At 36.8% G+C, this 22833-nt stretch overlaps 2 protein-coding genes across 2 annotated transcripts in view; both read left to right on the top strand.

Moving 5' to 3' along the window:
* Positions 1-1278: 1278 nt before the first annotated feature.
* LOC145991335 (uncharacterized) lies at positions 1279-15451 on the top strand. Its single transcript, XM_083127336.1, has 7 exons — positions 1279-1355; positions 2358-2468; positions 5010-5045; positions 7131-7254; positions 8746-8807; positions 10742-10784; positions 15234-15451. Exons 1-6 carry the CDS (start codon positions 1302-1304, stop codon positions 10763-10765), a joined length of 411 nt encoding a protein of 136 aa, XP_082983462.1. The 5' UTR covers positions 1279-1301; the 3' UTR covers positions 10766-10784; positions 15234-15451.
* Positions 15452-18863: 3412 nt separating this feature from the next.
* Positions 18864-22833, top strand: part of LOC145991327 (uncharacterized) — a 60568-nt gene continuing 56598 nt past the window's right edge. Inside the window, exon 1 of the mRNA XM_083127332.1 lies at positions 18864-18989. Coding sequence (XP_082983458.1) covers positions 18930-18989 — 60 coding nt within the window. The 5' untranslated portion in view covers positions 18864-18929. The remainder of the gene's footprint in view (positions 18990-22833) is intronic.

Genomic DNA, 22833 nt, shown 5'->3' with positions numbered 1-22833 from the left:
CGATGTTCTCGAACCCACTAAATCATGAGAAGTCGAAAATGGTGTTTATGCTTATCAACATTTGTAAGAGAACGTTTCATTGTTGTTGTATGGCTTCCTGAACATTCTAAAATCAAACAGCTACCACCCGGTTTATTTAAAATACTAAATAGTTGACGTACTCATTCAAATTGTAATATATCACTGGAATTTATAACAGGTTAAAAACATAATGTTGTAGTTTTATCGCCCACAAAAATTAGTCCTTTCCATCTATTTTTCTCACCTCTATTTATTACATTTAAAAGAATAATAAGTCTATGAGACGCGAGCCCCTTCGCCCACCCTTTTGCTACGCCTCTGATATTATCATAATTCCTCCCGTTGTCACGGTAAACTGAAGGTCAGATATGAGGAGTAAAAAAAAAATAAACAAAGAAATGAGAACGCATTCTCAGGTCCGATTACCTATCAAAGGCACCTTGTAGATTCGTTCTCATCCAAATTTAAACTGTAGGCCTAGTTCCGTTTAATTTATCATGAACATACAGCGGACTTCTCGAACGTGTTAAACGTGGTGATAAAAATACAGAACTAATGAGTCTTGAATATTATTAGGCATAATAATATATCCAAAAACATGGCAGCTGGGAGGAGCGATAAAAGGAAGCGAGCCAGAAAGGAGAAGTAGGCAATTTTACCTTATTCCAAGTGCCCTGCGGGCGCCCATGATAGAGAGCATTATTAATTTTATTTGGTTTATATTACATCTTCCTCTTAGACCACATAACACCTATTACACAGCGTAGAAAATAACCAAATCCTAACCTAACCTAACCTAACCTAACCAATGAAATTTAAAGCGGGGAGAGGGGGTATGGAAACATGACAAAAAGATTCTGCAAAATCGTATTGATGACGTAAAGGGTGGCCTTACTCCCTGAATTTTTCCACTTTTGTTTATTTACCCTTGACCTCCTCTCCTTGTACTCTTCAGCCTGTCAGTTTTCACAATAGAGTACCAAGCCCCCGAACGAAGATAAGCATGAATTACTCGCGTGCTAGGCAATTGTGCCATTGATTGGCACGTGGAAGTTGAACCAGCAAAATATCAAAACCCATAATCAACAGCACTAATATCGAGATGCTAGAAAAGCTGGTGCGAGCTCGGGTGTACAATTTGACAGCAAATTTGACAGAATATCACGTGAACCTTATCCTACTATAATTTTTTATGGTTCTCCGTGTGATATTATAAGAAGGTACACATATTTTCCATAAATTCATCCATCAAATCCAGACTCTTAAACACGTTACCAGAAATGCAGTTGGCAACGACAATATTCATATTTCTGGTACTGGTGTACTGCACAACGGTAAGCAATAACACTTCTTTCAATCATATTCTCAAGTGGAAGCTGAACTGTTATTTTTTCTATTGTTATTATTTTACGACTTTTCCCTACCTTTCTGGGTTAATGGCAACCAGGAAAATGGCTCATGATCTGATGAAAGAGAAAATTGGACAATCATAATGTACACATCTATATTTTACTCAGGACTCGAACATGGGACTCCTGGTAATTGATTAACGAATTCGTCACGTTAGTTTCCTTGTTAGAGCTCCATCAATTTCATGTAATCGCCTCAAGAGGCAGAAAATCTATGTTTGTGTATAAACTACATACAATACAAATCTTAATGATCAAGAATCTGTAGTGTTAGAACTTAATTCTAGTGATGGAAGGCGATAATTGCACTATTTGTATATCATATCTTCGTCAAAAGATAAAGATCCTTGAAGTGTTGTTCTTACACAAATGATATTAGTTTTATTTAAATGAACCGCGTTTTTAAATGAATGTACCTATAGTACACATTATATTCTAATATATCATTTGCCGGCCCTCGTGGCGGAGTGGTTAGCACATCGCGCTACGACGCCAGGGGTGCCGGGTTCGAATCCTGGCCTGAGCATGGATGTTTATGAGTATCCATTCATCAATTTCATCATATCATCACTCATCTCCATCTTCGCAAATTAGCCAAAAGTGGCAAAAGCAGCGAAGTAAAATAAAGCAAATCAATCAAACAATCAATCAATCTAATATATTGCTATAGGGAAATAGGTAGAGACACTCCCAAGAAGAACCTTATGATTAACAGATTATTTACCAAACTTCTCTTATTTACATTTCGAAGATTTTGTTATCGCTGGCTGAAAGTGAGAAAAGCTTATTAGGGAATCAATGGTAAAATCTCTCCAAGAAACAATTATTTCGAACATTGGTTATTTGTCACATGTATTGCCAATTGAATATTAATGGGTATTAGTATTAGATGTATCCAAATAATAAACATTACTTGTTTATTGGCAGGGTTTCTTTTTCAACAACTGCCCACATGTACGACCAACTGAAAAAACGAGAAAAGGATATGGGGCCTGCCTGAAGAAAAACCCAAGGATCCCTGGAACTCCCCCTTCACGGGTAAAATATTTTCGTACAGTCCATTTGATTTCTCAAAACATTTTACCGCGTATATGTTAAGTTTTATCGGTACTTCATGATTACTTATTAGTGGTGGCGATATCGGGGAGGGGGGGGGAGGGCAAGAACAGTTTACTTTCCCTTGGTAGATAAGGTTTCGCATGGTGCAGGAGAAAAAATGGCAAAAAATGGGGGGCAACTGTCCACCCCTCGCCCATCCTAATCGCCGCCACTGCTAGTTATTCTTGTTTCAAGTACAGGAATATGGTCACTGTGGAATGTCAATCTTTAGGCAATGTGTTACGAAAAGCAATTCTTTGATATTCAATCAAGTTGTTTTCAACATGCACATTCGTATTAGGATGTCACTGTCAAGAGTCAAGAACTCAAGGTAGGAAACTGCTTGTATTTACATTGAAATAGATGAGAATATGATTCTTAGTATTGTCACTGACACTTCTGGGTTGCAGCAATCCCATTGAAAGTCACTGGGTGTATGAAAATGTAAGAGAGAGAGAGAGAGAGAGAGAGAGAGAGAGAGAGAGAGAGAGAGAGAGAGAGGAATAAAAATGGAAAATCAAGTCACGGGAGAAATCCTAGGAAGTGAGATGGAGAAGTAAATTAGGACCTAAAGGAGAGAGAAAGAGAGAGAGAAATATATATACATAAATATTTCGATTATCACAACAAAGCATCACCAATGTCAATGTCATATTACGACACAATCATATTTGCAGTTACGATAAAAAGATAATTTATTTCTTTAAAGAATTGTGAAACAAGAGATACATCAAGTTAGTTCTTCGCCATGAGAAAATACATGTAGTGTAGGTCTATACTATTTGCGCATCGTAGGCTAACAATTTGCTGTACAATCAGTGGCGCAACCACAGGGGGCAGGGCGGGCATTGTCCCCTCCAAACTTGGTCGGAAATGAGTTCTAGGGGTCAAGGGGGGGGGGCAAGCATTGACGGCCAAGTGTACCTGCAGGGGGCAATTACCGCCCAGAACTTCAAATTTTATGAAAATTAAAATACTTCTCGCAAAATTTTCTTGCTCGCTTCGCTCGCAATACCTGCTTTTCTTCTTCAAGTTCAGAACCGTAGCTAGGGGACGCCGGGAGACGGCCCTGGGTGCCGAACGATCTAAATGAAAAAAAAGTTTATACACAGAAAGGCTAATTGAGACTGGGGCTATAGCTTAGAGTGGGTTCCGAACCACCGGGTATCGAATCCGGGACCCCTTAATCACAAGGTAACGATTTTACCACTACACCATCGGGGAGGCACAAAAGTTGTAAATGATATAATGCCATGACGTTCCGTGAAATTATTTGCGCCCTATTAAATTAATATTGATTTCAGCCTGCCAAAAAATTGGATCCATTTTTTTTTTCCTCGCTTCGCTCGCAATCTATTTTTGGTCGCTGTAATACATTGTAAATCACCAGACAGAGAAGTACGACTGTCTTAATTGATTCTGTTTTAAATGCATGAACAATTGTTTGGAGGAAAGGGAGCCTGCACATTTGAGAGACAATTTATGTAATTTTTCCTGTTGGTTTATTGAGAGATGGATGAATTGGTTGTGTAATGTATTTAAATAATATATGCTGTATATAATATTTGTTAAGGAAACTTTGAATAAGCACACAATTTTGTGTCCACGTCACTCCACGTTGCATATATGTGAAACATATACCGTGCATGAACGTTATGTTAATGTAAAAAATAATTTGAAATGCATTTATCAAACATTTTCTGTATTTCAAAAATAGTTTATGTGCTTGTTTTTCGTTATTAATGTGAAATTGTGTTTAAAAAATAATTCAAATCGTTTGTTCGAACACAAATGCTTTAGCAGCAACTTCTACCCCTTTTTGCATAATTTACGAGGATAATAACGTCATTAATACTACCACTACTAATAGTAATAAAAATGTTTGTCCTGGGTTCGAATCCCGGCCTGGGCATGGATGTTTGCGAGTATCCATTCATCATTTTCATCATTCCATCACTCATCCCCATCTTCGCAAATTAGCCAAAAGTGGCACAAGAAGCAAAGTAAAATAAAGCAAATCAATAATAATAATAATAATGTTATAATAACACTATTAGTATTAACATTATTATTATTATTATTATTATTATTGGTATGTTTATCCTGTTACTTGCCCCCCCCAGACAAGAATTCGTGGTTGCGCCTCTGTGTACAATCGTGGAAAGAAATAGCTACTTCCGCCATAAGACTATTGTTATTTAGGCCCTATGGGGGAGGTATTATTTTCCATGACTGCACATGTAGCAAAGTTTGTCAATGTTTACTTTTAAGTCCAACTTATGCACATATAGCATAATCGGGCGGGAACGGACCACAGCTTAATGTAAGATCTGAACCACAGTGCAACGCTTGTCTACCGGGAATTGAACACGCGACGTCTTGATTACAAGACAATGGTCACGATGCTATTGGGCAGATCCAATGAAGAAAAGAATAAGACATAGATATGATATAAATTCTTACATCTTGTTTTATTTTCAGGGATTTTACAATTGTTTCGTCCGTGAAGTTGGAATTGTAAGTATTTTAGAAGAAAATATTTGCTGCTTAAGTATTGTGTGTAACTATCGCTTATGTGATCTGATTTTGACTTGGCTTGTTATTTAGCGCCGATTTTCTGTCAGTTTTGGCTAATCGCGACGATGAGAGTGGGTAATGATATGATGAAATTGATGAAGGGAAGGAAACTCACAAAGAACACCCATGGAGCCGATGCGCTGTGCTAACCACTCTGTCACGGAGGCCAGCCACTACTCACGTGCTTTTAAATTCTAGCTCATATACAGAAGCATCATTTACATGTTAACAAAAACCATCCCAGCTGGAAATTTTGCCAATTGGTTTCGATAGCCAATATGAGTTTATAGACACTCTATCGGAACCGATTGGCCAATTGGAACCGATTGGCCAATTGTAATGAATTGGTTTCTATTGGAAAATATTTCATTGTTTTGAATATATTGCTTATGAAAAATTCTTATTTATACAACTGTAAATGCAATGGAGAAATCATATAAAACAACTGAAATAAATCTCTGGTAAAGCATGAGGAATTTGTAACTTAGAAAGACTTTCACATACAAACATTTTTAAAATATATGAACACGTTTTTAACTCTGTAGCTTCATTGTATTTAACACACTTATAGAAAATTAAAAAACATGCTGCTTCAGTCATAAATTGACATGTTGTTCTTCATATATACTTGCAAAAACAGCAACAAATTAGGTTAAACAAAGAATATGACCTACAACACTTGAAAAAGTGATAAACAAATAAAACACTGTCGAGATCGTCTTAGTTGATCAAAAGATTGATCATTTTTCCAATTGCATTACATACACATAAGAATAGCCATGGAAATTTCATATTGCAAAAAACAAGAACTAATATGAACATTTATTGCAACTACTAGCTCCTTTAAAGTTGAGTTGGTTAGAGTTCTATAGGTATAGTATAATATTAAGATAAATCTGACTTCAGTAGTATGCATTACAATTCAGAAGAAATTCAGTTCAAGTGTCATGTTTTCCCAATGAGGAAATATGGTGTCAAGAATTAAAATACCTATGCTTTGAGTCAATAAATGAATTTATAACATATTTATTCTACACTATATACAAACTTACAATTGAATACAATTCAACAATTGGATATTGTCTTGATTTTCCAATTAGTTTCAGTTGAGATTCCGATTGAAACCAATACATTCCGATAGCAATATTAGGCATCCGATAGAATCCGATTTATTCCAATTGAAACCAATTCAATCGAATTGAAATTTCAATTAGAACCAATAGAAAATTCCAGCTGAGATGTTTCAGTGGCCTAAATAAAAATTAACACAATTAAATTTTGGTCGTTTTCTCCTTTTTTAAAAATGTTTTCTTTTTAAATAATATTAATATTTAAAGCTTCATTACAAAGTATTTGGATTATTGTACACAATTAATGGTGTAAAGGGTTTCCAGTGGAGGCCATATCTTGCAGAACTAAATAAGGTATCCTAGGCAAATCGAGTTTCATAATTTTATCTGTAGTTTCCAGTACGTTAATTACTTAATTTGGCACGTAAAGAAAATCTAACTGCAGTTTGGCGAACGACAGAGTTATAAATACAAGAAATCTAATAAATAAAATAATTATAATAATATGGTTATGACTTGTAAAATACTCTGTGATAAATACTATAGAAATACGAGTGGTAGCCTGCTGGTGTTTTAAACATTGTGAAACAAACTAGATGTTTCTGCAAGTCTATAATTTTGTAAAAATATTGTAAGTATTGTGTTAATTTTTTATAGATCAAAAGAATGTCTTTGACAATTATAATTATTGATTTCTTCATTCTTTGCACAGAAACAACTTTCATATAGGGAATTTTGTATATGAAATATGATTGTTTTATGGAAACTTTTGATTACACGTTTCTATTTATCTTTTTAAACTTTATGCCTAATTACCAATGGTCAGAAAATGGTACAGAAAAACAGCTTTGGGGGGGCTGTAACTCGACCCCATCACCACGATTCTGCGGGGCTTTAGCGAGTACACTGGCAATGGCCCTATGCAATTGATTCACAAATGCATTCACTTTTTCAGCTTGAAAATGAGAAAGTGAGCAAGAAGTTGGCTTTGGAATTTCTTTACGAGTTTCGAGATCAATCCTCGTATGAGTTCTTGAAGGAAAACCTGGATAAGGCTTACGGAGAGGCAGAGAAAAGAGGTACGTTTAGCAATACAGTAAAACCTCGTTAATCCGGACCCGATAAGCCGGAGTTAGCTTAATCCGGACAGGCAAAATGCAACAACAACAACAACAACAAAAAAAAAGCAGAATGCAAGGTTTTAAATGTAGCTAGAAGTCAACAATCGCATTCGTCATATTGCTCCGTAACGGCTAATTGATTGATTGATTTGCTTTGTTTTACTTCGCTTTTTGTGCCACTTTTGGCTAATTCCGTAAGGGCTAAGAATACATACATCCAACGTCCATGGGAGAACTTCCCAAAGAAAAGGCAGTCAACCACTGATGAAGTTCTGTTTCCTGCAGACTTGTATTTAGTCCTATGCCCTTTAAATACACCATAATAAACGTGTCTTGTTGCTATAAACGGAGTTCTAATGCACTTTCTACTGTTCCGGACTTTCGTTAAACCGGTCAACTTATCCCCCCATTAGTCCGGATTAACGAGGATTTACTGTATTACGAAGTCTACTACAGAGTGCACTAGTGATTGTTGGAGGATTTTCATCTGCAACATTTTTTTTCACAGCGCACAAAAATTTCACTAGAGATTTCAAAGTTTCAAACAAAAATCTACTTTTGTAAGAAATATCACCCTTATTGTTGCATGAAAAAAAGTACAATGGGATGCACAAGTATTGCTTGGCAAACTGATCATGACTAATTTCAAAAATCTTAATTTCTTGAGGGATGGAGTTTTGCGTTTGTTGGTGCAGAAGTTGTCGGGAGCTTTGATTTAATTCTTGAAGCTCTCGCTGTGTAAAACAAAAAAGAAATGACATGGGGATGGATGGTTGGATAATTTGCTTTGTAATATTTACGCATTCCACTGTACCATATTGAAAATTTAATGCAAGAAAATCACAAATTTTAAATCGTGCCTGAGATAGTGAAGTTGATACGTAGTATAATAAGATCTCATATAGCAGAGTGACGAGCATGGTTGCTTGCATAATTGGCGGGAGGGGAGTCCCTCTGGAACATTCGTATCCTCCAGATTATGATTGGAAGGGCCCCCCACAATGGGCTCCACTGTATGCGGTAGGGCTCTGGGGCAGAAATTCAACTAGATTTCTTCTTATTTCAGTGAATTTGTGTTGTTTCTACAAAAACAGCAAAGTTTTGAAGTGGAATATGAAAGACTATTGAAAGTGTTGAAAAAGGACACTGTTGCTAGACTGGCTTTTTCGGAGCTAGATATGGCTATTCTGCACTCCCTTGAGTTTTCTAGGTGTGCATGGGGCATTCTAGATTTTTATTCAGGGTGCGAATTGACGGCAGCCATTTAGCGTCAATGTATCCAGTCATCCCTGGCTAAAGAGATAAATTTGTATCCATGATTATGATAATGAGGATAATGGGATTGCATCCTCTCCCACCGAGAAGCAAGGAGTTTAACCCCTAATTAGATCATCCTTTAGTGGTTCTACATTTACTTACAGAACTGAAGTTAAATAATTTCTGTTGCAGGTATCGAGGACATTGAGGATTTCAATTACCAGTTCTGTATCATTTATAGAGCTTTGCTTGAGGTGAGATTGTGTTTCTTGTACTAAGGTTAGCAACACTTGCAAACTAATGGGATGGATTTAGTTTATTATTTGCCATTTTTGGTTAATCGTAATGGGTTTAAGGAAACTCACACACATATATGGACGACACAAGAGTTCAAACACCAGAGCCTCGTTAGTCTGCAAGAGACAGTCCAAGGTGTATTACGTGAATGCGAGGTTGACACTTCGGTGTCTTCTGAAAGGACACCCTTACACCCCGATAGGATAGAAAATGTAGTTATTATAACTGGATTGATTCTTTAGACAATTTAAATTTAGAGTAGAATATGAATGGCCGGAAATGTACTAAAGATCCATTCTACGTAGATATAGGTCCGGAAAAGTAGATGGAAAGTGAATGTCAACTGAAAATCGCCTGTTGTATACACGTTCATCATTCATCACAGAGATTAGAATAAATAAAAAATATCGCATGTCAGTTACTGCTACCAGGGTCTCTTTCCACGTGTGTGTTTGTGTGTATGTTTTTATGTATATGTATATATATACATATATACATATATATATATATATATATATATATATATATATATATATATATATATATATATACCGGGTGGTCCAAAAGTCCGGAACGGTCACATATCGTGAGAAATACACATGGAATCGGAAAACGAAAAAATACGTGTCGAATAAGTGAAAGAAAGCTATTCAATGATATCACCCTTGATTCCCCACCCCGCCCCCTTCAAGACCTTTCAATAGAGTATATTGAAGGGGGTCTACGATCACATGCAGATTCCGAATCTGCAATCGCTTTCACTCTAGCTCAATTAGGGGCAGAGCGTCCCTTTGAAAATTTTTGGGGTTTTATGAAATTTTCGCTTTTTTTATTTTATTATTATTTTTTTTAAATATTTTTTTTAATTTTTTTAATCCCCATATCTCCGTTCCTAATTGAGCTAGGAGGATGGTTGATAGCTCGTTGGACTCGGAATGAAGTTCTCTTTCCGATTCTACAATACAAAATGGGATTCTATATTTAACATTTTACAGCTGGTCCCCGCCCCACCCCCAGGGGGTGGGCGTGGGGAATTAAGTGTGATATCATTGAATAGCTTTCTTTCGCTTATTAAACACGTATTTTTTCGGTTTCCGATTCGATGTGTATTTCTCACGTGACCGTTCCAGGACTTTTGGACCACCTGGTATATACACACACATACATACACACACACACACACACACACACACACACACACATATGGTGTACTTGTCGTCGCCTTGAAATCAAAGGGTCCTGGGTTCGATGCCCGGTGGAGGTACATTGCACAGTAGTTTAAGAACTATATGTCCAGTCCCGATGAGCCTATCTGCGTATAAAGTGGACTTTAAACAACAATTCAATTCAATTGAATATATTTGCAAGAGATGTGTTAGTGAACAATGAAACGAAGAAACGTGACAGTGGAAATAATGTAAGTCCTCCATGTAAGGAACGTAGATATTATTTGAAAACTTTTAAGTACGTGGCTGATCTCTAGTTGCGGCGCCAAGTGTGGGGCAGAGTGGCCCATGGCCCCTCTAAATCTGAATGACCCACTTTGTCAAAATGTAACAAACTAATTTCGTGATAAAAAATAAAATGAATCTAGGCGAAACCTCGTTTCGGGACTAGCTCCGAATTTATCCATGCTATGGCGTATCTGATCCTAATTTTGAAATTTCACATTGTAGAAACTCTGAGGCAATAATGGATATATAATGGTAACCCACCCGCGCATGCCACTATTTAAGATATTTCTTCAACTTGATGTATTTATATAACCGGATGACTCAAAGGAAAGAAACTTGATTTTTATGAGCGTTGTTTCTGACGACTTATTAGATATGTAAAAAGTTTCACGAAATGAAGACTACGGTAACTTTTTATTGTTTCCTTTATATTCCAGTGTAAGGAGATCCCAGAGGAGTAAACGAGCATCTTCACTTCAGGTAAATGCATAGAGCAGGGGTCTTCAACTCGTCAGACAGTATCGTGGCGGAGTGCTTTGCACATCGCGCTACGATGTCAGGCTTCCCGGGTTCGAATCCTGGCCTGGGCATGGATGTTTTTGAGTGTCCATTCATCAATTTCATCATATCATCACTCATCCCCATCTTCGCTAATTAGCCAAAAGTGGCACAAAAAGCGAAACAAAATAAAGCAAATCAATCAATCGTCAGACAGTGTTGGCCACATTAACAATTTCAATGACGTTCGCGGGCCACGAAGCTATACTGCGGTATTAAGAACTGTAAGATTATGCCATTTACCAGCCCCAAGCGGTACTGGTGGGATATGTAGGCAGATGATCGCATGTCTGTACTTATAATACATATCCTGCATTGAAATTATTTTTAACTTAATCCGGTTTTTATGTTAAGTACTAAATTTTTCAAGCGGGCACGGGCCACGGCAAAGGGCTCTGCGGGTCATGGGTAGAAGACCCCTGGCATTGGAATAGCTAAAATTAAGCTCCAAATGGTTCGGATCAAGATGTAATTTCATGCTGCTATGCACGTCTAAAAGAAAAAGCAATATTAAGAAATGCTGCTTCTCTTGACCCACACGCTGTGAAATTTGCACGGCGGCATACTGTATGTGATGCTTTCGCCATTTATTCACTTTTATTCTGTAATGAGGCCACATTTCACATCAAATGTCCTCTTGTGATTGTTTTTTTTAATCTCTGGGGCTATGTGAAGGGACTCTTCTATGTCCCCGCTCTTCCTACAAGCCTAGAATAACTCCAGCAGAGAATCACCGCCGCACTGGAGACTGTTACCGCAGACATGCTGCAGCATGTTTGGCAGGAGCTGGACTACCGACTTGACGTGTGCTTTGTCACAGGCGGTGCATTTATTGAACACTTGTGAACAATCATTTGTGACAACCACGTATCTTTGAATTTCTTATTCAAATTTTTATGCATAAATCTTATTGAGTTGAGCATTACACCTCCGTAGTTTCCTCTATCTTGACTTTGTAGTTACTGAGATATTTACGTCTGTAATGATATCAATTTTTTTGAAACACACTGTATAAAAGAAATACGAGGGGCATACTGAAAGTAATGAGCAGAAATTTTTAAAAAAATCAGCGCGTCGAGGTAGTGTGACATCATTAGCTTCAATCACTTGGCAGTTGTTTCAAAATGGCTGACAGTGATGTTTCGTTTCGACAAAGTTCTGTGATTGAATTCCTTGTTAAAGAGGGAATTCCTGCTGCTGAAATTCATAATAGACTTCGGCTTGCGTATGGAGATGTATGCATGGGTGCTGGTAGTGTTAGAAGACGGGTAAAACATTTTAAAGATGGAAACATAAGCATCGAAGATCAACCTCGGAGCGTTCGCTCACAAAAGACAGTGCCATCTGCTGACAAAATTATGGGCATCGTCTTCTGGGATGCGGGGGGGGGGGGGGATTCTGGTTGAATTTCTTGAACCTGGGAAAACCATAAATGTTCGCTATTATATCCAACACTTCACATGCTCCGTCGTGCATTACTGGATAAACGTTCTGGAAAGAAAATTATCCTTCAAGACGATAATGCACACCTAAGGTTACCAGACGTCTGTTTTTTTCCGGACAAGTCCTACATTTTAACCTTATGTCCGGCATCCGGGAGAAATTTGAAAAATATCATAAATGTCCTACATTTCGAGCATCACATAATATGAATTAGGAATATACGCGTTTCAGTTGAACAAGGAAAATCATGCAAGTTATAATAGAAGTTTATGGACTACACTTCTAAACTCAATAATGAAATTTATTTTGATTCAGTCATTGCCCAAAAAGAAAATAAAAGTTTGTCCTGCTATAACAAAAACGGAAGCAATTTATAATTGATAATGTCACTGTTCGGTGCTGCAGCGAAATTTCTTGCCTTGGAGCTTATACTGATGGAACAAGGTGTTTCCCATTCTTATTCAATATTTTGATTGTAAAGCAGGGGATAGAGAACAAAATTATTGAACTAAAAACTATGCCAGATGAAATATCTGGAATCATTTCAAGTTACGGTAATTGCTGAGTCACGATGCAAATGTTAAGACAGTACTTTCATTACCATCAGCACAACGGACTCATGAGAAATATTTTTTTCATAAAGTCTGTAAAACATTTGGTACTGGTTCAATAAATTTTCAAAGAGTTTGACTATTCATCAGTCTCTCAGAAATATATTTTGACTAAACCTGAAATTTTGAGAAAAATTGGTACCTCTAAGAAGTACCAGTTAAAACGTAGTAAGAAGTGTTTTGCTTAGTTTTGAGTACAAGTTTAGGAATTTTGCATTTAAGAATTCATTAAGAAATCGAATATTTTTTTTAAAAAAAACTGAAAAGTGCCAATTTTAAATTACTTTCTAACTTTTTCTAGAAATTTGTATTAATTGTTGCGAGTGTTTTGCGCCCTACATTTTCACTTAAAGTCCTACATTTTGGGACATTATGTCCTACATTTTCCTTTCAGTGATCTGGGAAACCTATGCACACCCGCACTCTTCTCAGTTCACCAGGGAGGAAATTGGGGTGGAAACTTCTGCCTCACCCTCCCTACAGTCCCGATATTGTACCCTCCGACTATCGTCTGTTCGGTTTTGTAAAGGAACAGTTACAAGGCCAACGCTACCGGATAATGGAGGACATACAGAACGCTCTGTGGCAGTGTCTGTGAGCAGCTGGAACGCAGTTCTACTGTAAGGATAAGCTTCCAGAAAGGTGGGGAAAATTCGTGCAAAGGAATGGAGAGACTGTTGATAAGTAAAGAAAAGTCTGTAGATTATGATGTGTCATGTTTTCCTTCAATAAAACCAAAACTTGATTCATGAAAAAATGTTGCTCATTACTTTCAGTATGACCCTCGTACGATTCGTTAAAAAAAAAGTGAATCCCTGTCCCCTTTTTTCACATATCAATATGTAAACGTGCCATTCGAGCAAGGGAAGATAGGAAGGGTTTCATTTCTTGCACAGCATTAGTAACGAGAAAAGAGACATACTAGCATTTCCATAGCATTGGTAACGTGTTGAATTCCTGAGATACGATTCTCTGAACAAAGTGTATAGGAGTTGCATGATTCAGTTTGTTGTAGTAGTATCTTAACTCCAAGGGTATGCATCCCCCGTCCCCAAGATTATGTAATAATCCCCATAAAGTATTTAATTATGATAGCGTGTCTGTTACTGTCCTATTACTGCAATTAACTTTATTATAGCTTTACTGAACGCTTTGCATGATCTCACTTCCCCCCAAATTCTTCCTTTCCTTTACCTAACGGATTCAATACAGTGCACATAGTGGCAACACTGACATGGAACCAGCTAAAGTAAATGAATTACTAAGAAAATGTGTTCTAACCACCACCCCACCCCCACCGCCGGCCCACTCTCCCACCTCATTGCACACGTTGCAGCATGGTGCCAAGGTGTAAACTTTTCTTACATATTGAAATTTATATTATTTTAAGTAAAAATTCCACCCAAAATCTGATGGCGCGGTCCGCCATCCCTGATTACCCTAAAGGCAAAACAATGATCACGTAGTCGTAATGTCATCGCTTTGTAGTCACAGGGTCTCGGATTCAATACCCGGTGGAGGCAAATAGTTGATCTGAACTGTAAGCTCAGTCCCGATTAACCTACCTGTAGATTTAGTGGACTAACTCAACTTCTCGCCTTCTTCTCCGTTTGTGCAAAGAACTCCAAAGAAAACAAGGGCAAATTAGGGAGTAATCCCAAGATAATGCTGAGAAAGGGGAATTTGTACTCATTGCTGCTAGATTCTCCTACGTCTTGTTCCATATTAATTCCATGAAATATTTCAGAGTAGCTACAAATATTTTCGTATTATTACCGTTCTGTTTCTGCATTCTGCTTCTTTAACTTCATATAGGTTAATCGCGACAATGAAAATGAAGGATAAATTTTTGAACCAGAATGGAACCTCCATGCCTCACCTAGAATTCGAACCTAAGATGTCGGACATAGATTTTTTCATAATTCGAATGAACGCAAGATTGGACGAAACATTTAACATTTAGAGCAATAACTTATAAAGCAATTAAATGTATTCGTTGTTTATTCGTCTTTATTAACTGACGGAAGGATTTTTATAAATAGCATTTAGTTTTATTTAAGAAGTGACACACTTTCATTATCATAAAGGCATACCTTCCTTCTACGTTTATCGTTTGCAATATCTTCAAGAGTAGTGTTTAAAATGTTCCGTCTAGAACTGTGGTTGAAAATGATGAATATTTATATGAATTTGGAAATTTCTATATTTTCCTTGTTTTTCGTGCTATAACTTAATAATTGTAGAATCTTCCAATTACATCTTCACTATTGAGAATACATTCGATTTCATAATATACAATTTGTTTCTTTACTTACAGTAAGAAAGTCTATAACAGAAATTTGGAAGTTCATCACAAAATATTGAAGAATAATCAAGTCGTCTGATAATGAACACAAACACTGTAGTGGAAAAATGGCGGTATAGTTAACAGTAAGAACGAGTGTAGAGACACAAAGAAAATGCACAAATACCTTAAAAAAGTAAAGTATTTTCCACAAATAAGTATATCGCAAGCAACACTGATGACGCACAATAAAAGACAAATATAATGTTTGAAGAGTTTCATTGACGTATACACGTGCCCTAGCTTTAATAGTTTTAAGTCGAAGCGACCTGTAAACTATGCTAATACTGTATTTTTAAAATAATTTTAGTGTCTGATTTGATATCAATATAGGGCATAATGTTCTCAATTATTTATATACAGGATGCCCCTCCCAAAAGAGACCACGGTATTAAAATCGTCAATATTTCTGTTACCTTTTTTGGGGAGGGGGACTACCATGTACGTACAAAGTTGACGGCGGGTTATTAGTTTTCATTCATAATAAACTCACTACCCCGAGACATTGAAAGGAAGCAATTAGCACGGAGTAATTAACGATACCCTCTTGACGACTACATTAAGCAAAGGCTCCCACTGAAACGTCTAAAAATAACTATAAATTGTCAACTATCATGAAAGTTAATTGTGCTCCGTCCCTCCCATATTGCTGTAACAACGGCTAGTTCTTTAAGGCCTGATTTTAATTTTCAACTATACTTAATTTGTTCGTAGTGAAAGTAAATAATTTGTGTTTCCGCGACTTTCCAAAAAATGGGATCGAATCTAGAACCTGTGGCTTTGTAGCACGTTAAGCTGACCACTTCATGGGCCTTCTCGTCCTGGACAGTTTCCGGAGCTAAAGAGAACAGAAAAGAAATGGCGACTACACAAACACGGTATACCACTTCGCAAGTTTAGATGCTAATAACTGCTGAAGATTTGGGAAAATAATGTTTTCTCTTAAAATAATAAGAGAATAACGTTGGCACTGTTGAAAAATACAGCACATGTAAGCCGTAGCAGTGAATGCGAGTATATAATACATACCACTTTACGGACGCACTAGCATAAAGTTGCATTACCCGTATATTACGGTAGAAGTTGCATATTCTAATGAAACCGTTCTCGTACGATTTTGAAATATATTCCCCAATACGAACTACATAGTCAATTCAATTACATAAACTTCACAACATTCAAAGTGCGAAAATTGTGCTGTTTACATTAAGTTACCATTTCATTGACACTTCTTTGCTCCTAAAATACTTATTGTGAAATTTACTTTGGAGTCCATGAAGAACTAATTACAATTCATAACTTATACAGAATCATTACAACACTAGCGGATTGATTTATTGCGATGCTACACACAGCACAGTCTATTACAGCCAGACAACATACATACGTATGTGGCTCTTCAGTGTTTACTTCAAAATAGTATTCACGTCAGTTGTGAAAATAAAATAACAGTATCACAGTACGAAATTTAGACATACGAACTATTTATTTTAAACAATAATAATTAGTAGATTCTTCACTCAACAAATAAAATATTCGCCCCAATCATTTATTTGAATAAACAGTCGAATATCTATTGCCTTTCTTCTTCTTCTACTTCCTACTTCAGCTGGTCAGTCGCCAGTGTGCTTCTCAATTCTGATTGGTAGTTCTATGGTATTAACGATGGATTTAGAGACGGTTTCTAATTCTGTCGGGAACTGAATAAGAGAAAGCTCTCACACGACCGTTAAGTAACGAAGCTAGAAGTCGATGGCGAAGTGAGGACGTACCTAACTGTCGTGTGAGACTGGCTTAAGGGTTCCAGGTTCTATGCCGGATGGTTCGGATCCCACTTTAAACCGTAGGTCCATTCCCGATTAGCCTATCTGTGTATAAAGTGAGCTTCAAACGGAAAATAGACTTGCTATGTCGGCGCGAAGAAAGATCCCTTGCACATCATCCAATCCATATATTATTATTATGGAGTATACTCTGGGATACCATTAATTTTGAGATGCTCACCGTATCATATTTTAGACTCCACAGTGTAAAAGTATTCCTTAGACAGAAACTATGATTAACCAACATTAAAAAGATGGCTAGCGACAGGCAACATTTTCCACTTTCCCCTCCTTCTTACATTACATTATATTCCCGTAATTTGTACAACCAAACTAGACGTGGAAAAAGAGATAATGAAAAATTGAATGTGGTTCTGAAATTTGAAGAACGATACGTCGAACTCGAATATGAAAGAGAACAGAACAACGATCCATAGTTTGCTGTCAACATCAAAAGCAAGATAGAGATAGAACGGGATGCACGGAATCCTACTCAAATAATTCATTTCTAGATATAATTGTAGGCAGACACGTAGCCAGGGAGAGGGCTAGTGGGGCTGAAGCCCCCCGAAATCCTACAAATATCTAATTTAAATAGTGTATAGTGGTAATTAATTTTACTTCCTTTGCAGAATTAAACATTAGATCGAAAAAAGTTTAGTGTATAATAGAGGAACCAGGTTATATTTTAATATTCTACCATTTTATCCAAATAATAAAAAGATCCACAGATTCCAAAATTTATACTTTTCTTTGTAACCGGTCACACAATATAAACTTTATGAGTAAAATTTGCCCCTAAATTTTAAAGCCTTTTTTTTAATGGAATGTGCAAATGTTAATACCAAGATTCAATAACTATGAATTTCAGTACATTATCTGCACAAAATGTAAGAAAAATAATGAACAACAGTTTTGTTGGATATTCACTCATACGATGGATCGAGTAGCAAAGTATCTTCATTTATATAATAATAATTAAAGTAATAATAATAATAACAATAAATTTGGATTAAAATGGGTATATTTTTATGACTTATAACAGTTATTTTTGTAAAATGACAATGATAGCCCCTACTGATTAGGGATGAGCCCCCCGAAATAAAATCCTAGCTACGGGGCTGATTGTAGGGTTTTCGGGACACAGAAATTCAGTGAAAAAATGCAATTTTATAGTAGACAGCTATGTATGTGTATATTTTGAATAGCAAACAATACAGACATGATATACATATTGGATCATCGCTGTTTACAATCTTCACATGCCCAATATAAAATTATACTGATAATAATTTATTTGAGTCAGTGTGTCGTAAATGAAAACAACACAAAATCACAGTTTGTGACTTATGTGCCTTTTTCCTAACACCCTAGGATTTTAGAGAGAGTTAGTATAGTGTAAACCATTTGTACTTTCCTTGGTGATCACATCACAGGATGTGTTTTATTTCTTCATCCTGTTTATACTTACCGAACATAGAATCAACTTTATTAAAAAAAAAACATATTTGTGTGTTCATGCCCATGAACATATATTTCAAGTATATGTCTGCTTGATTCCCACACTTAAACATCCGCGAGATTATAAAAAACTAGATGCGACAATCTCTAAATATATAGTTTCCATGCGCAAGAGCATACTGAATAGTAATTTTATTATGGGGAATAACAAAGGTTATTGTGGACAAACAGGAAGCTGCTATTGTAGTCGCTGTATTTCTTCAACCCCAACAAATAATTGTTGTCGTCTGCACATACACACACACACGCGTATATATACAGTAACCGTATTTGGACCAACCACTCTTGTAAAATAAATTACCAGGTGTTCTTGTAAGGGGAAATTATGATGAAGAATATAGTGTTGGTCATACTTCTGTGTTACTGCATTCATTCCATAAATGGGGTAAGGCATACTGTAATATTATAGTAGTATATTATCATTATTATCATTATTATTATTATTATTATTATTATTATTATTATTATCACTACTATCACTGTGCGAATTAAGCTTTTTGTTTTGAAGGGAATGCCCACTCAGTGGCGTATATGTGATTTCATTTCGGGGGTAAGTTTTTTTTTTTTGGGTATGCAAATTTGCATATCTTTACCAGTTAGTAAACTAAACTATTCTCTTGCGGTTCTAAGTACAGTTGGATCCATGACTATTACCGTCCAAATTGTCCATCACCATGTTCGTGCACTTTATTTGACCCAATCAGAGCTTCAAGAATTAAAAGAAAACTCAAAACAAATTGTTGACAACTTCTGCACCAGCATACATAAAAATCCATTGCTCAAAAACACACAGAACGTAAGAGAAAAATTAATGAAAATAGTCATGGACAATTTGCACGGTAATACTCATGGATCCCATTGTACCATAGAACATTGGTTCTAACCTAAGTGTCTCATGATAACATTTACACGTAATTTAGAAACAGTATATTTACATTCTAAGAAAACCCAAATTCATACTCAAAAAGAGCTATCGAACTAGCAACACCGAAAACTTCACCATATTTATATTTACAAATTCAAATTTAATGTCCATTTAACCTACCTACAAGTTTCTTGTGAGTAATTTAATACATTTAAAATATCAATATCATGGGCATGGAAACTTAAGTGGAAAACAGCCTGCTGTTGCATCTGCTCGGTAAGGTTGGTCAATTTCAGAATGGTGTCCTCCTTTATTCCACAAGGCCGCATACTTTTCGACTGGACCATTAATGGACACGGATAATTTTTCAATTGTGTTTGTTACCTAGTAAAGAAATGGCATACTAAAGTCCAAATCACCAACCCTGAGACCAAGGTTATTAGAAGTATCCTGAGACCTTCTGTAAACAAAACCACGTGCATGCAGAAAGCATTGCAAACTCGTAGAAGTAAAATAATCCACATGAAAATCCAGCGTTGTTACAGGATTCATTACGTAAGGTAAAACAACGGCCAATTTGTAGTATGGGATACGCTGCCGAAAATGACGTCTCACTTTAAACCCAATGATCTTACTTTTCTACTTATTGCTTCACCTTTATTGGTTAACTCTTTGCACCAGTAATCATTTGCTGTATGCATATTCTCGAAAATGTAGACTTGAAATATAAAGTGATTTTTAAGAAACAGCAAAATGGACAAAAAAAAAGTGAATTATTTATAATAATTGTTATATATTTGTGATTCCGATTAATTTGTGAGACTAACTACCAACTTTAGAAGAAAACATTAAAAGAAATAAAAAAAAACAATAACGATGTCCAAAGTCGACAAGATAATGCTGACAGGGACAAAAAAAAGAAGAAGAAGAAGAATCATTTCCCATAAATTTGGCTTCTTTCTTGCACGAATTGAATATATTTTACTTGCATTTTTTTAGACAAAATGATATAACATGGTAATGTATATTTCTAAGGTTTGATATAGATAGGAGTGTAATTGAAATTTATTTGTAGATATTATGTAAATTGTATCTTATGTAAATAAAATATATAATGGACATAAACAGCCATATGCAATGCTGTAAGTCCAATAAATATATTGATGATGATGATCAAAACAAGACATAGAAAGTTCGTAAATTTATTGCGGTTAGAAACTTTGACAAGCATCCTAATAACGATTTTTGTTCCGCCAAATATAGTGCACTTCGTAAAATAACTTGGTGACATGGCAAGGCAAGATAAGTGTGAACATTTTGTAGGAATATGCATTGTAACTTTCAATGAGTTTAGAGATTTGTGTTCGTAATGATATTTTATAACATTGGTTATTTTCTAAATATTATATGGGTGTGAAACTTGGTCTCTTACATTGAAAGAGGAACACAAATTGAGAGTATTTGAAAATAAGATCCTTAGGAAAATATTTGGACCTAAAAGGGATGAGGAGACAGGTGAGTGGAGAAGGTTACATAATTTAGAACTACATAATTTGTATTCATGTCCAGATATTATTAGAATAATTAAATCAAGAAGACTTAGGTGCAGGCCTTGTGGCACGAATGGGAGAGGAAAGAGAAGTACACAGGATTCTTCTTGGAAAACCTGATGGTAAGAGACCTATAGGAAGGCCAAGACGAAGATGGAGGGACAACGTTGAGATTGACCTAAAGGAAATCGGTAGAGATGGAAAAGAGTATATAGATCTTGCTCAAGATAGGGACAGATGGAAGGCCTGTGTTGCTGCAGCCATGAACCTTCGGGTTTAAGAAGGCTAGAGAGTTAGTTTGGTTATTTTCTAAAAATAATCATGTAAACAGCAAGGAAGTAGTACCACTTTCAACATGGCGAGTTCTATCGTAGCGTTCCTCTGAACGCGGGATCTTAAATAGGGATGTACTATTAGAACTAGTTGATGGTAGAGACAGCCCTGAACGGGCAGGTACAAATATCTAACAATTCATTAAAATAGACTCATGATTCGTTTCTAGACTGAAGTGAGCAATGCAAATGGCAGAATGGGTGTAGACTAGCTTACCCTGTTCGGTTTAGAAATAAGACCAGTAGCTCCTGCTTCTCCGATGATTCCAGATTAAAAGGCCTCGTGTCGCTCTCATGCGCACGTATATAAACCCTCGCTTGGCCTCTCGTCACCTCTTGCCAAAGGCCAGTGTTCTTACCATTTCCTGTAGAAAGCTTATTCTACACATTCTGAGCAGGAGCTGACAAGGCCTGCCAGGGTCAATATTTCTAAACCGAACGGGGTATGGTACGACACCCCCTCTTGCGAAACAATTTCCAAAATTGAAATTGTAATAATGAAAGGTTTAAATTGAACCTTCTGCCATTCACCAAAATTTAAAAGGTTTTTGTTTATTACATGAGAAAAAAAAAAGGTTACATAAAATAAAATAATAAAAAAATGTCGGAGACCCTTCACCGAAAATTAACAGAATTAAGCTCAAGCTTGAAAGCTGAAAGAAAGTCTTTTGTTTTCATTAGCCACACGCTGGAAGAGTCTTTCGTAATCAACAATGCTGACGGTGGTCAACATGCGATATAAAGTGTTGTTCGCAGGTCCGTGGAGTCAGCGGAAAGTTCAACACACTGCAGCGTAATGCGATACATGCGACTGGCCCCTAAACAAATGCTAACCAAGCACCACACGTAATCCATGAGAACTTTAATGCCGCATGCTCGCAATCTTCCGCCTCATCAGGATGACAGTTCGAGGCGAGAGTAAAAGACCGTGGTAAACACCAAACTCCACTGGACTGCGCACAACCACACGAAGATTAAAAAATAGATGAAGGTTATGTTTGCACTTGCCACTGACGTTCTTAGCACACTATGTGTGCACACTATGACCTGAGAAATGAGACGGCAGAGCAATCCAAATACATTCCAACCCCGGAGTCCTGGGGTACGAAGCACTGTTCTGTGACATACACGGTCCTTGACCGATCATTTTCACTGGGGGACCGGAGTCGAATCCCGGTGTGGAAAGTTCCGGAATACTGGGCAGCAAAGGTCAGATGAAAAGACGTGGCCGTGGGGCGGGCGAACACAGGGTAGTCCATTGGAAGCCACTCCAAGTAGCGGTTCCAAGCCCCAAAAATATGCCTTGTCCAATGGCGAACACTGGGGGGATGTGAGGATAGGCCCCCGAAAGTTCACAGCAGACGCCATTGCATACAGTAATTATGGCCACTGGTAGGATGAAACGTCACAGGTGTCCTGGCAGGTTGCTGATCCACAGGGCTGGGTCCCAACACATTTGGGTCGTTGATTGTACCCGGAAAG

This window comes from Lepisma saccharinum, chromosome 1 (assembly GCF_977018435.1).
Source record: "Lepisma saccharinum chromosome 1, izLepSacc3.1, whole genome shotgun sequence".
Lineage (NCBI taxonomy): Eukaryota > Metazoa > Arthropoda > Insecta > Zygentoma > Lepismatidae > Lepisma > Lepisma saccharinum.
The sequence above is the reverse complement of the archived record's forward strand: the minus strand, read 5'-3'. Positions and strand labels throughout refer to the sequence as shown.

What these genes read in the sequence shown, in the direction of transcription:
- LOC145991335 (XM_083127336.1), top strand. Translation starts at nt 1,302, where the DNA reads ATGCAGTTGGCAACGACAATATTCATATTTCTGGTACTGGTGTACTGC. An exon ending in TACTGGTGTACTGCACAACG is followed by an intron (nt 1,356 to 2,357) that starts GTAAGCAATAAC and finishes GTTTATTGGCAG; the next exon opens with GGTTTCTTTTTCAACAACTG. An exon ending in CTGGAACTCCCCCTTCACGG is followed by an intron (nt 2,469 to 5,009) that starts GTAAAATATTTT and finishes TTTTATTTTCAG; the next exon opens with GGATTTTACAATTGTTTCGT.